Genomic DNA, 11,472 nt, shown 5'->3' on the forward strand with positions numbered 1-11,472 from the left:
GTAGGCAGAGGGAGGAGGTTTCCCCCCTCCCTCAGGAATGTATCCAGCTCAGGTTACCTAAAGAGATAGGGTAAGGTGTGTACCCTCTGCAGGGCCCATCCTAACCAAATTGTCACAGAGCAGAGTTTTTGGGGAGAAACAGAGGTGGCCTTCTGCCACAGCAGTGAGTGGCTGGATGTGGAGCTGCCGCTCTGCCTGGCTCTGCGCTGCTACAGCTCCTCCCCACTCCGTAGGGCCCCCCAAAAGCATGGTGCCCAGGGTGGTCAGTCCAATACAGCCCCCCATTAGGGACGGCCCTGCTTGGGTGCTTGTACACATGATGAAAATTTATCTTTGTGTGGCTTAACGGTGTCACACATTACGTGTACACAAGTTTGTGGGGTTTTAAATGAGTTAGCATTGCTGCAAGCTAAACTACATCCCAGTGCAGTTTAGTTTGCAAGATTGCAACTTGAAATGTGGCAGCCATTTGCCAGTTTTCCCCTTGGCTGTGGGAGGTGGGCAGGCTCTGCAGGAAAAAAAGGATCGGGCCTCTCACTTCTCTTGCCTTCAGCGTGCTCCTGCAGCTGGCAGGATGCCTGGGGCCAACTGGGAGAGGGCTGGTTTGCTCCTGGGGCAGGGTGGAGAGGCAGTGGAGGGGGGTGGCTTGGTGTGCTGTTGGCCAGAGAAGGTGGTGGGGATGATGCATGGGGCATGGGGCTGCCCGGGCAGGCTGCTAGGTTCCCCAAGCCCAGGAAGGAGACCATAAGGTCAACCTTAAATATCAGCTTCAATGTACATTAAGTGACTTGTCAGTATCCAGCAGGGAGTAAATGACAGATCTGAACCTGAGCACCTGTCCACAGTAGTGACCACACCGCCCTCCTTTTTTTCTGCTACTAACACAACAATAATTACTGTCCTCAATGCTAATAGCAAATCACTGCGTAGTGCAGATGAGGGGAGCAGAGCTAACAAGTGCAAAACCCCAGGATTGTAGCTCACCCTGCATAAGGCAAATGACAGCAAAGACTGAGAGAATTGCTTACGCTTGTTTCTTCCTTCTGTGTTCAGGGATGGGATCTGGCCCTTGGCTGGTGATGGCAGGTCTTATATAAACTTAGTGGCCTTTTGACAAGGTTGCCAACCGAATAAAGCTTGCAGATTGCCAGTAACAAAAAATGTTGATATCCAGACTTTTTTGCTGACACATGCTTTTACTGATGTTTTACATAATGTAAATATAACTCTTCTGCCAGGCCCTGCACTGTTGCCAGGTCCCAGTTAGAAGGGCTGGATTTAACATCAACCACAGTCTTTAAAAAAAAAAAAAAAAAAAAAAGGAACAAAATTTTGGTTGTCAGTAAAAAGTTTTCAATAATGAAAATTCTTGGGTTGCAACCCTGTTTGACTGCAGTGATGGTTTTAAGCTGTGCTGCCTGCTCCCCTTGCCACGGTCCCTACTTCTCACTCTTACACCCTGATTCATAGATTCATAGATTAAGGGTCGGAAGGGACCTAGTAGATCTTCTAGCCCGACCCCCCGCCAGGGCGGGAGAACAACAAAAACCCCAAAAAGAGAAATGGGACTCAAACGAGTCCAGCTAGGTGGGCATCCAGCCTCTTCTTAAAGACCCCCAGGGTAGGGGCCAGCACCACTTCCCTTGGAAGTTCCCTGATGTTCCCTGGCTGCACCTTGCACCATGCTTCCTCTCCCCCCCCCCTCAGCATTATTCCCATCAGCTCTGCTCCCCCCTCACCCCAGCACAGACCTTCCAAAGAAGCCTTCTTGCCAGTAATATTACAGGCAACCTGGGATGCAGCAGCCCATGGCTGAGAGACTGTTCCTTGAAGGTTGCTGTGCTCCCACTCAAAAACTAGGTGGTATACTGTGCTCTAACTATTAGAGCTTCAGTCAAGTTATGGCTGCTTAGTGTTTTTACTGACAGCTAAAATTTTACAGATTTTACTGATAGGCATTTTTAGGCTATTTTTTTCTTAGAGTAAATTTACTGACAATTAGCGACCTTGACATCTATGCCAGAAAAAAGCTCAGTGGGGAATGTCATTTGCAGTATAATAATGTACATAACACACTTTGGCAGGAAATAAATAGAAAATTTGTCAAGCAGAGCCTTCGCAATATGTTTTTGAAGTATGGTTAAAGATGCCCTTTAATTCTCTTTAGCCCTGGGGCAGTAGTTGTGCAGTGTTTTTAATGACTATGATACTAATTTATACAGCCCCAAAATATGTGCAGTGCACTTAATTAAGAAAAGACAAAGACATGGTTCTTAGCCTGAGGAGTTTCCAGACTAATTTCAGATATGCCTCAACAAGGCAGAGTCACTATAATTGGAGGGGAAGGGCAGAGAAAATGTTTGGGTTACAGTAATAAAATCTCTCTGTTACTCAATATTAGCAGTACCATTAAAGTAAATTCTTTTCACGAACTCCTTTTTTGTTAGGAAGAAGTGTTTGTTTTTTTCCACATGAGATTTTATATAAGAGCTGGTGTTCTTGCTTCCCCCCACACATTGTGCGCCTGCCCAAAATTTTTGTTTACAAATAGTTTAAGTGATAAAATGGTAGGATAACATCACAGCAAAATATAAATGTGATGCCTGTGAGCAAGGATTTTTAAAAAGATCCTCAATGTTTGTCATTGGCAACATACAGCTTAATGCATTTTAATTCCAGACATTGACATCCCTCAACATGCATATTTATAAAACAACTGACATGCTCCTTCATGTCCCCCACAGTCTCTAGTTAGATCAGTGAGGAAGTGCCAGCTGTGACCAAGCCATAGAAGTGTGCATCAGCATTCATAATCATTAGCAGCATTTTTCCTTTTAATTATCTTTCTAGATGTACTTGAACATGCATGGAGCGCAGCTAAGAATACTGATCATTAAATCAACTGTATCTTTTTGAAAGTAAATGAAGGGAGAATGAAGGCTGTTTTATATAACAAGTTTTATGGAAGACTTCTCAGTCCCAGTTGCATAAATAAGTACGAGTTCTTGTTTCGCAGGAAGATGGCATGTTCCGTTATCTTCAAAATGAAGCTGTGTAAAGGGTTCATGTAGTTCCTAGAACCTAGAAACTGAACCAGCTGAGGTCCATTTTTATTTATATTTAATTTGTCCTCTGGTTGCTAGGAGAATCCAGTGACCAGCAGGATGGCCTCAGTTCAGTTGCAGTCCTGGTATGGGGTAAGAAAAATTGGCAAGACTCCCTCAACATCTCCCCTACCTCCACCCCTGCTCCACTCCCCACCCCTACTCTTTTTGATGTATTTGGAATACTTCCTACTTTTTGATAGACTGGGAAGAGCATGAAAATGGCTTTTTTTCATCATATCCAAGCACTTTTGGTCTTGGCAGCCATTTTATTGTTGTACTGTGGTCTTCATGATCATCAGACACCTGCTCCAGTACAGGGCAGTGAACTGGGTAGGCAGGGAGTGTAGAGCAAGGCTGGCTTGGAGAATGTCTCCAGCCATGTGTGAATGGCTCTAGAATGCCCAGGCTGGCTGGTTCCAGATCTCAGGATTGATGGGCCTCTTATTGCATGTATATTTGTGCCATTGGTTGGTATGGGTAAAATTAGATTATAGTACCTTTGTATGCAGACTGGTAAAACTAAGCATTATACTACTGTACTGGGGCTTAAAAGATGATTCCTCCTTTTGTGTTTTCTTCCAGGCTGCATAAAAACTGAAGGCACTGTTTTTGAACAGTTCTCAAATGAAACTGTATTATCATAGTGGCAGTGGATCTTTTAGATTCACTTTTTGCCAAAATGTAATGCCAGGTTGGGGATCAGCATGTCAACTACAGATTATACTCATCATGTATAATTTATTACATTTCATTTGGATTTGTGAGAAAACCACAGCCCCCTGGTAAATTTTCCCCTGCCAAGCAGGAAGTTCAGTGCTTTTTATTGTTCTTCAGTAAACCATGCTGCACTTACTGTAACAGGAGAAACATTCTGTTCAACGGTGTGGGTTCTGTATCAGGGAAGTCAGAGAATCCAGATATGTGTTCTTCATTTCTCTTCCATGCCCTTTGACTTGGTTTTCCTATTGTATTACTATTGTAGTATATTTTTATAATCCAGTAGGAATTGCAGATATAAGGGAGGTACACCTTTACTTTCTTGTCAACTAGTGAGATGGCAGGCCAGTTGGATGCACATCTGAGAAGGATAGTTTTGTGGTTCAGAGTGGACTGGATTCAGGACCCTTGCATTCACATTCTGGCTGTGCCACACAACTTCTGCCTGACCTTGGACATGTCCCTTCCTCTTCATCTCTGCTGTACTTCCCTATCAGTAAAATGGAGTAGTTTTAATGGTGGTAATACTACCTTGAAACTTTGTTCTGAAGTATGTGGGAAGTTCATAAAGTGGACAGGATTTCCAAATTGCTTTTTAAAAAATTTCTGATGTACACAGCACTGGGCTTTGGAATACTTTGCTTTTTGGTAGTAGTTGCCTTGTCGAATCAGTTGCAACGTTGTCTAACTTGAAAGTCCTTGTAGCTCGAAGCCACATTGTAGAGTCTTTTTCTTGGTATATGCTGATAATGGTTTTACTTTATCATATTATATAGTCCCAGTTAAATGTAATTTGCTTGTATGTTCACATTTATGAGGTCAGTGTCACAGGCCAGCTGGGCACTGTGAATTTATCAATTTAGTTGCAGGCTGACTGGGTACTGCAACTGGATCAGCCACTGGGCTATTTGGTCGGGATCGAGGAGGTGATGTTGGGAAGGAAGCAATAACAAGTTTTACTTATGACAGTAAAAATGAATTTTACTTATAACAGCAAAAGATATAGTTTGCACATATAGCAGTTAATAAAAAGGTTAAGCTAATAAACAGACAACATAACAATACAAGTTAAAAATTGGCAGAGATAATAAAAACAGACAAATTAACAAAGAGTTCCCACTTGGTTAGCAACTTATCGTTAGTCCCTCAGCGTCAGGTACATGTCAAATTGATTCAGCGAAGTCAGGCCTTCCCGATCCATGCTGTCAGAGAATACTGGGGAAGGTCCCTCAGTCAGGATTTGGCTCTTACTCATGTTGAGAGTAAGGGTTCTGGGGAGATGGGACAGCAATGACTATTCTATTCTGTCCTTCCTGCTGCTCACTCAACGTGTGTGTTCTTTTATATCTTGATTATGCTAATCTGTTGGCTTTAGAGCCACTCAGTCTTACTCTATAGCTGTTACCCTATGGGGTTAAAAGGTGTTAGAAATTATGATAATAAGTTACTGCCCAAGTTTGGCTTTACCCAATAAGCAAATCACACCACATCACTTTTGGGGTTTGAGATTAGCATGTTCTCACTCAAGTTCAACTCACTAATGTTAATTATACCTTGTGGTTGGGTTCGTTAATTTTACTGACTCTAAGCAAAAATTTATTAAATCAGCTAAATCTGCAGTTATTCTTTAGTTCTGCTTTTTAAAAACTTATGTCTGTCTCATGATCAGTGCAAACAGTTATATTCTTTATGGTTATACTCCAGACAGGCAGGAAGCATTTACAGGAAGCAATTTCATAAGGTTTATTTTAGGCTATGTTTTCAGACACCTTCTAAAAGCAAATTTATTTTGCTATAAGTTGCTCGTTAACCCTTTTGGTTTTGGCCATCACAGGTCAGCATATGATTTTTTTTGTGTAGTTTGCTGACTGATGAATATTTTACCATCTATAAATTAGATGCAGACATGTATGTATTAGACACATTAGACCTGAGAAACAAAACCTAATTTCACAGAGATTGATACTGACCTGGGAGAAGTTCCCCACTTCTTTGTTTTTCATCTCTGTAAAAAATGGACATAAAATACCAAGGTGAATGTTAATGTTTTATGTGCATGTCCAATCACTTTGTGTGGCTATATGAGATTATGGATGGTGCAAGACACTGGAGAATCCAGCCCACTGCCTGATTTTAGAAGTTGATAAATTAGCTAATTGTGACCTGCGTGCCTTTTTTTGGTGTTTTTAAGGAGGAAACTCTGGGGAGTCCATGGATTTTGCTTCTCAATTCTCAAATCTTGGCAGCTGGCTAACTGTGTGGGATTGGGCTAGATGTCTTCTGCCAGCTTCTAGGTGGTGGCAAAAGCCTTGCTCTGCTCAGCAAAGAGAGAGGGTTGTGTCCCAACATGTAGGAAGCACAATTGTGGCTTAAAGCTTCCTTTCCTCCTTCTGCATGCAGTTCAGGAAGAGAAGAATTGAGAATTGGGGCCCATGGATATCCATTAAACTCTGAGATGCTTTGAATATTTGACCTGACCTAATCTTTACTTTGGGTAAAAAGTCTATTTGGGCAGACTGGGTATGGGGTTCTCTTTCTTGCTCTGGTTTTACTTTCCTAGTGCTGCATGGCTTTTTAGCAGTCGCTCTGCATTGCTTGTTTAATTTCTTGGGTTGTTTTCTTTTTTTCCCTTTTACTCAGGGTTTGATTCAAGAAATCCATGAATTACAATTAAAAGTGGGAGAAATGGACAATGAACGGCTTCAGTATGAGAAAAAGCTTAAAACTACTAAGGTAAGTGGCATTGAGGGAATAAGGGAAAAGGGTGGGCATCTGCCAGAAACTTTGGCTCTGGATCTAATTTTCAACCTCTCTGAAGTCATGAGGACATTTATATTCAGGGACTTCATAATGTCCATTAAAAAAGCAAATAGGGGCTGCCTACAAATCTTATACTGGATTTCAATTTCAAACCACAAGACAAAGTTCAGGTCTGGTGCACAGTAGGGCTGTACGAAGCTTTGATCCCTGATTTGGTTCAGTGGAGATTCATCCCGTTTCGGTGGCTGAATCTCTGAATCCGAATCATATCAGAGGACCCTTTAATCTCTCTGGATCTAATTGGAGCTCTTTGAATCGATTCAGAGGTTCAGACATAGACACAGCTTTAAATGGTTTTTCTACATACCTCTAGATAGCAGGGGCTTGTGAGTGCTGGGATGCATGGAGTATCCCACAGAAGCACAGGGGACTCCCCAGTGTGCTCAGCAGCAGACATGGAAGTGGACCAGAAGCACATCTGGTCCACTTCTAGGTCCGCCGTGGAGTGTATGGGAGTGGGGGGGGACAACCCCCCACACTTCCCCAGCTCAGTGACTGGTGCCTCCTGGGTCGGGGGATGGGGGGCACCCAGGGTCCCTCTGCAGCTGATTGCTGAGCTGGGGAGGCACAGGGGTGCTCCCCAGCAGACCCAGAAGTGGACCGGAAGTATTTCCATTCCACTTTCGGGCTTGCCACCAAGCATGTGGAGGGCTCCCCTGCACTCCTGTAGGATGCTCCACGTGCCCCAGCATTGCAGTGGTCACGAGCCGCGCTGGTACCTCAGGGTATGTAGAAAAAACTTTTAAAACTGTGTCTATGTCCGAATCTGTGATTCTCTGAATCAGCATCAAATCTTTGGATTCGGCTGAATCGAGTCAGGGACAGTGATCCAAAACAATGAATTGAATCACTGTCCCTGATTTGGGCCGAATCTGAATTGAATAGGACCCGTTTTGCACAGTGCACAATATTTTTGAGTGCCAGTTTCTGAAAGCCCAATTTCCCATTAGTTAACTAGCTGTTACTGGACAGTTGGCCTCTAAGTTATATTTACATCCTGTACTTGTGTGCAAGAGGAAAGGAGTGAACTGTGGGTGGGACTGCAACAGCATTTATTTTCTCCTAAATATGCTGTAAACCATCCAGTTCTATCCTGAGGAGACCGTAGTAAAAGGCAGAGCAATTATAGCAGTCTGTTTCTCTAAGTGTCTAACTACTACTTGCCATTTAGCCTTGTCTCTTTTCTATCTTTAGTTTTCTCTCACTGCTCTATCTCTGTTGCCAGTCTTTAATGGCCAAACTTTCTAGCATGAAAATCAAAGTGGGTCAGATGCAGTATGAAAAGCAGCGGATGGAGCAAAAATGCCACATGTTAAAGGTGTAGTAGATTCTGGGTAATATCGGGCCTTTCTATAACACCACTTTGTGGTCTGTTCTGCATCTTGCTGTCATGCTGTCTTGTTTGCTTTTTAAAATTACTTTCTGTTGACTTGCAGTATATTGTTTTTCAGTAGAAACTAAACCTTCTCAAGTTAGATATTCCTTACAAGTTGGTTTTAGGGCATAAATAGGACATATGGTACATTTCTGTGTTGCATGAGCCTTCTGTGCATTACCTAAAATTACATTACATTACATAAAATTACATAACATTACATAAAATTAAATGTGTTTTACATGTAAATTGAAAATGATCATTTAGCTTGCCCTCATTATTCAAACCAAACTCTTCCTGACTTTCCTAGAGAAGTCCACACACGTGTTCTCTCATTTTTTTCAGTTCTTACCAAATACTTATTCGTGCAATTTGCAAATAAGAAAATAATAGTTATACATTCCTCCTACAGTATAAACATAAATTAACAGGTCAACCAACAGTCCCACTGAAGTCGATACTACTAAAAAATGCAGGCAGAGAACTATTTGCTGAAAAAGTTTCTATCGCTTGCCAATTGTTAAATTAAGAGTTGACTGATCCTCTGAAGGACGCATCTAGTTTTAACAAGCATGATTCGGAGAAGTCCTGTGGCCTGCATTGTACAGGAACCTCATGATTGCAGAGGTCCCTTATGGCTTTATGAATCTATTCAGTGAAGCTCAGAAACATGTTTAAACCAGGATGCTATAGCTGGGCTAACAAGTTTAAGGACTGGATAGAACAGTCAAAAGGCGAGTTTTAAAGAGGACAGCTGAGATAAAGACATTTTGAATATAAAACATGTCTGCAAAAAGGGTCTTGTCTTGCCATAGCTTCTCATGTGAGGATCCTATTGAAGCCAAAGGAACCTGTTGAACAGAAGCACAGTTCTTGGAACCAGTTTAATACCAAGTCAATGACTATGGGGAATAAATACAGAAAAAAGCTGGAAGTGTTTTTGTCCCCACTTCCCCAAATCACCTTCAGTTTTGAGTGCTCCAGTCAGTTTATGAATCAATTCCAAGTGATTTTTAGTTTTGGTTGTGTAAATAGTGGCAGTGGCCTTTGATTACTGTGTCAGTGGTTTGGCCCATCCACAACATATGATGTAGGGAAGCTAACAAAGACCCTATTTTATGTTGTCAGAATGGAAAATATGCCTACATGGACTATCTAGTCCATGAGATTTGTTTTTGTTTGCTTCCTTAGTGCCTCACCACTAAAAATTGCTTGCAGTTTATTTTCTTCAGTTTTTTCTGAATTTCTTTTCAGCATGTCTTGCTTTTATTGTATTCTGACTGGTTTTCTTTCATAGCTAGCAGTGTGCATTGATAAAACTATTGTTCATGGCTTGTTTCAAGGAGAGAGAAATCTGCATTTACAAATCATTGAGCATATGCAATAAGCATCTGCATCCCGTGTGTTCAGCTATTACCTGTCAAGGTACCAGGCCTCCAATTTAGCATGTTTTATTTGTTGTACAATTGTTTTTCTCTCAGCGCTTTGAATGTACAAAGTGCTCTGGAAGTGCCAAGTGTGATTGTTTGTGACATGAAGCATTTAGTCTCATTATCTTTTATTTTACTATTCATGCAAACTGAAAAATAGTCTCTTTCCCAGAGCTATTTTTAATTTGGACAAAAATTACAGTCATACATTTAAACTGGAGATGAGACCAATATATGAAATTTGACCTGAATCCAAACTGTTTCAATGTTTGGGGTTGTTTGGTTCTTGGGGGATGTGTTTTCCTCTTGCAGAAATAGCATTTTCTGCTAAAGTCCCATTTGCCATTCTAGTGACAGATCATCACTTGCTATAAATGGTCCCAGGCCCATAGATTTGAACAGGCCTGTGATAATTTCCATAGATAGGATATTAGCCCACTGGACTCTTTCATTGTGAAGTTTTCTTTGGGAACCATCTCTGACTTGAATGGCAAAGTTTTATTTAAAAACCCTCTTCAGAACTGAAACCCAGGTTTTCTTATAGACAAGTGTTTATGTATCTTTTCAGGATGAACTGGCAACTTTGAAAGAGCAATTGGAACAGAAGGAGGCAGAGGTAAAAAGGCTACAAGAGAAACTGGTTTGCAAGATGAAAGGAGAAGGAGTTGATATAATTGACAGAGGTAAGGAGGGAGGCACTGTGTTCATTGGAGCTGTGCAGAGAGACATCTCTTGCACGACAGGGCTGTCTTACCTAGTCTGAAGATTATATTTAAGAATATAAGAATTGCCATTTACTGGGTCAAATCATAGGTCCATCTTGCCCAGTGTGTCACACAGTGGCAGAGAGTGGATGCTGAAAGGGAGAGTGAACAGGGTATGACTAGGGTGTTTTCCCCCTGTTGTTCCCCTCTCACTTGCTGCCTCCAGTATTTAGGATCTAGGAAGCTCTCGTGCCAGACCAGTTTCCCTAACTCTGTTGTTCAATAGCTACTGATGCCCCTTTCCTCCAAGAATTTGTCCAATCTGTTTTTGAATCCAGGTAAACTGTCAGCTTCCACAACATCTGGTGGAAATGGGTTCCACACTTGAAGTACACGCTGTGTGAAAAAGAACTTCCTTTTGTTAGTTTTAAATTTACCATCTTCTAATTTCATTTTGTGAACACTAGTTCTTGTATTGAGAGAGTAAATAAATCTCTATATAATAATTTCTCTTTACCATTTAGTGTTTTGTAAACTCTTTATCATGTCCCCCCTCAAGCATCTCCTTCTACACTGAAGAGGCTCTCCTCATATGGAAGCCCCTCCATACTGCTAACCATCCTTGCAGCGCTTCACTATACCTTCTCTAGTTCTTCTATATCCTTTTTGAAGTGTGGGGACCAGAGCTGGGCACAATGTTCAAGTTGTGGTCACACTATAGATTTATAAAAGGGCGTGATGATACTTTGTTTTGTTCACAGTTCCCTTTTTAAGAATCCCTAATGGTTTTTTTCCCCCTCTGATGGTTGCTGAGCACCGAGCTGAAGCTTTTAGCAAACTGTCCACAATGACTCCCAGATTTCTTTTTAGTTTGGTAATAGCTAATGCAGGGCCCTTCATAGTGTAGCTATAGTTTGGGTTATTTTTGCCCATGTGCATCACTTTACACTTACATTGAATTTTGTCTGCCATTTAGTTGCCCATTCACTCCTATAGCAAAATACTTCTGTAGTTCCTCAAGGTTTGCCTTGGTCTTTACCACTTTGAATAATTTTTTGTCATTTGCAAATTTGGCCATCTCGCTACTCACCTTCTTTTCCACATCATTTATATGTTAAACAGCACTGGTCCCAACACAGTTCCCTGGAGGACCCACTGTTTTGTTTCTTTCTGTCCTGAAAACTGACTGTTTATCCTGACTCTTTGCTTTCTATCTTGGAGCCAATCCACAAGTGGACATTCCCTGAAATCCCATGACTACTTAATTTAGTTAAGAGTCTCTGATGGGGAACCTTGTCAAAGGCTTTTTGGTCGTCCAA

At 41.6% G+C, this 11,472-nt stretch overlaps 1 protein-coding gene across 8 annotated transcripts in view; it reads left to right on the forward strand.

Moving 5' to 3' along the window:
* Positions 1-11,472, forward strand: part of PPFIBP1 (PPFIA binding protein 1) — a 212,580-nt gene that overhangs the window by 111,283 nt on the left and 89,825 nt on the right. For all 8 annotated transcript variants that reach the window (XM_019515713.1, XM_019515715.1, XM_019515714.1 and 5 more), the window contains 2 exons: positions 6,465-6,557; positions 10,018-10,132. In XM_019515713.1, coding sequence (XP_019371258.1) covers positions 6,465-6,557; positions 10,018-10,132 — 208 coding nt within the window. The remainder of the gene's footprint in view (positions 1-6,464; positions 6,558-10,017; positions 10,133-11,472) is intronic.

This window comes from Gavialis gangeticus, unplaced genomic scaffold (genome assembly GCF_001723915.1).
Source record: "Gavialis gangeticus isolate Ggan-Ray unplaced genomic scaffold, GavGan_comp1, whole genome shotgun sequence".
NCBI classification, from domain to species: Eukaryota; Metazoa; Chordata; order Crocodylia; family Gavialidae; genus Gavialis; species Gavialis gangeticus.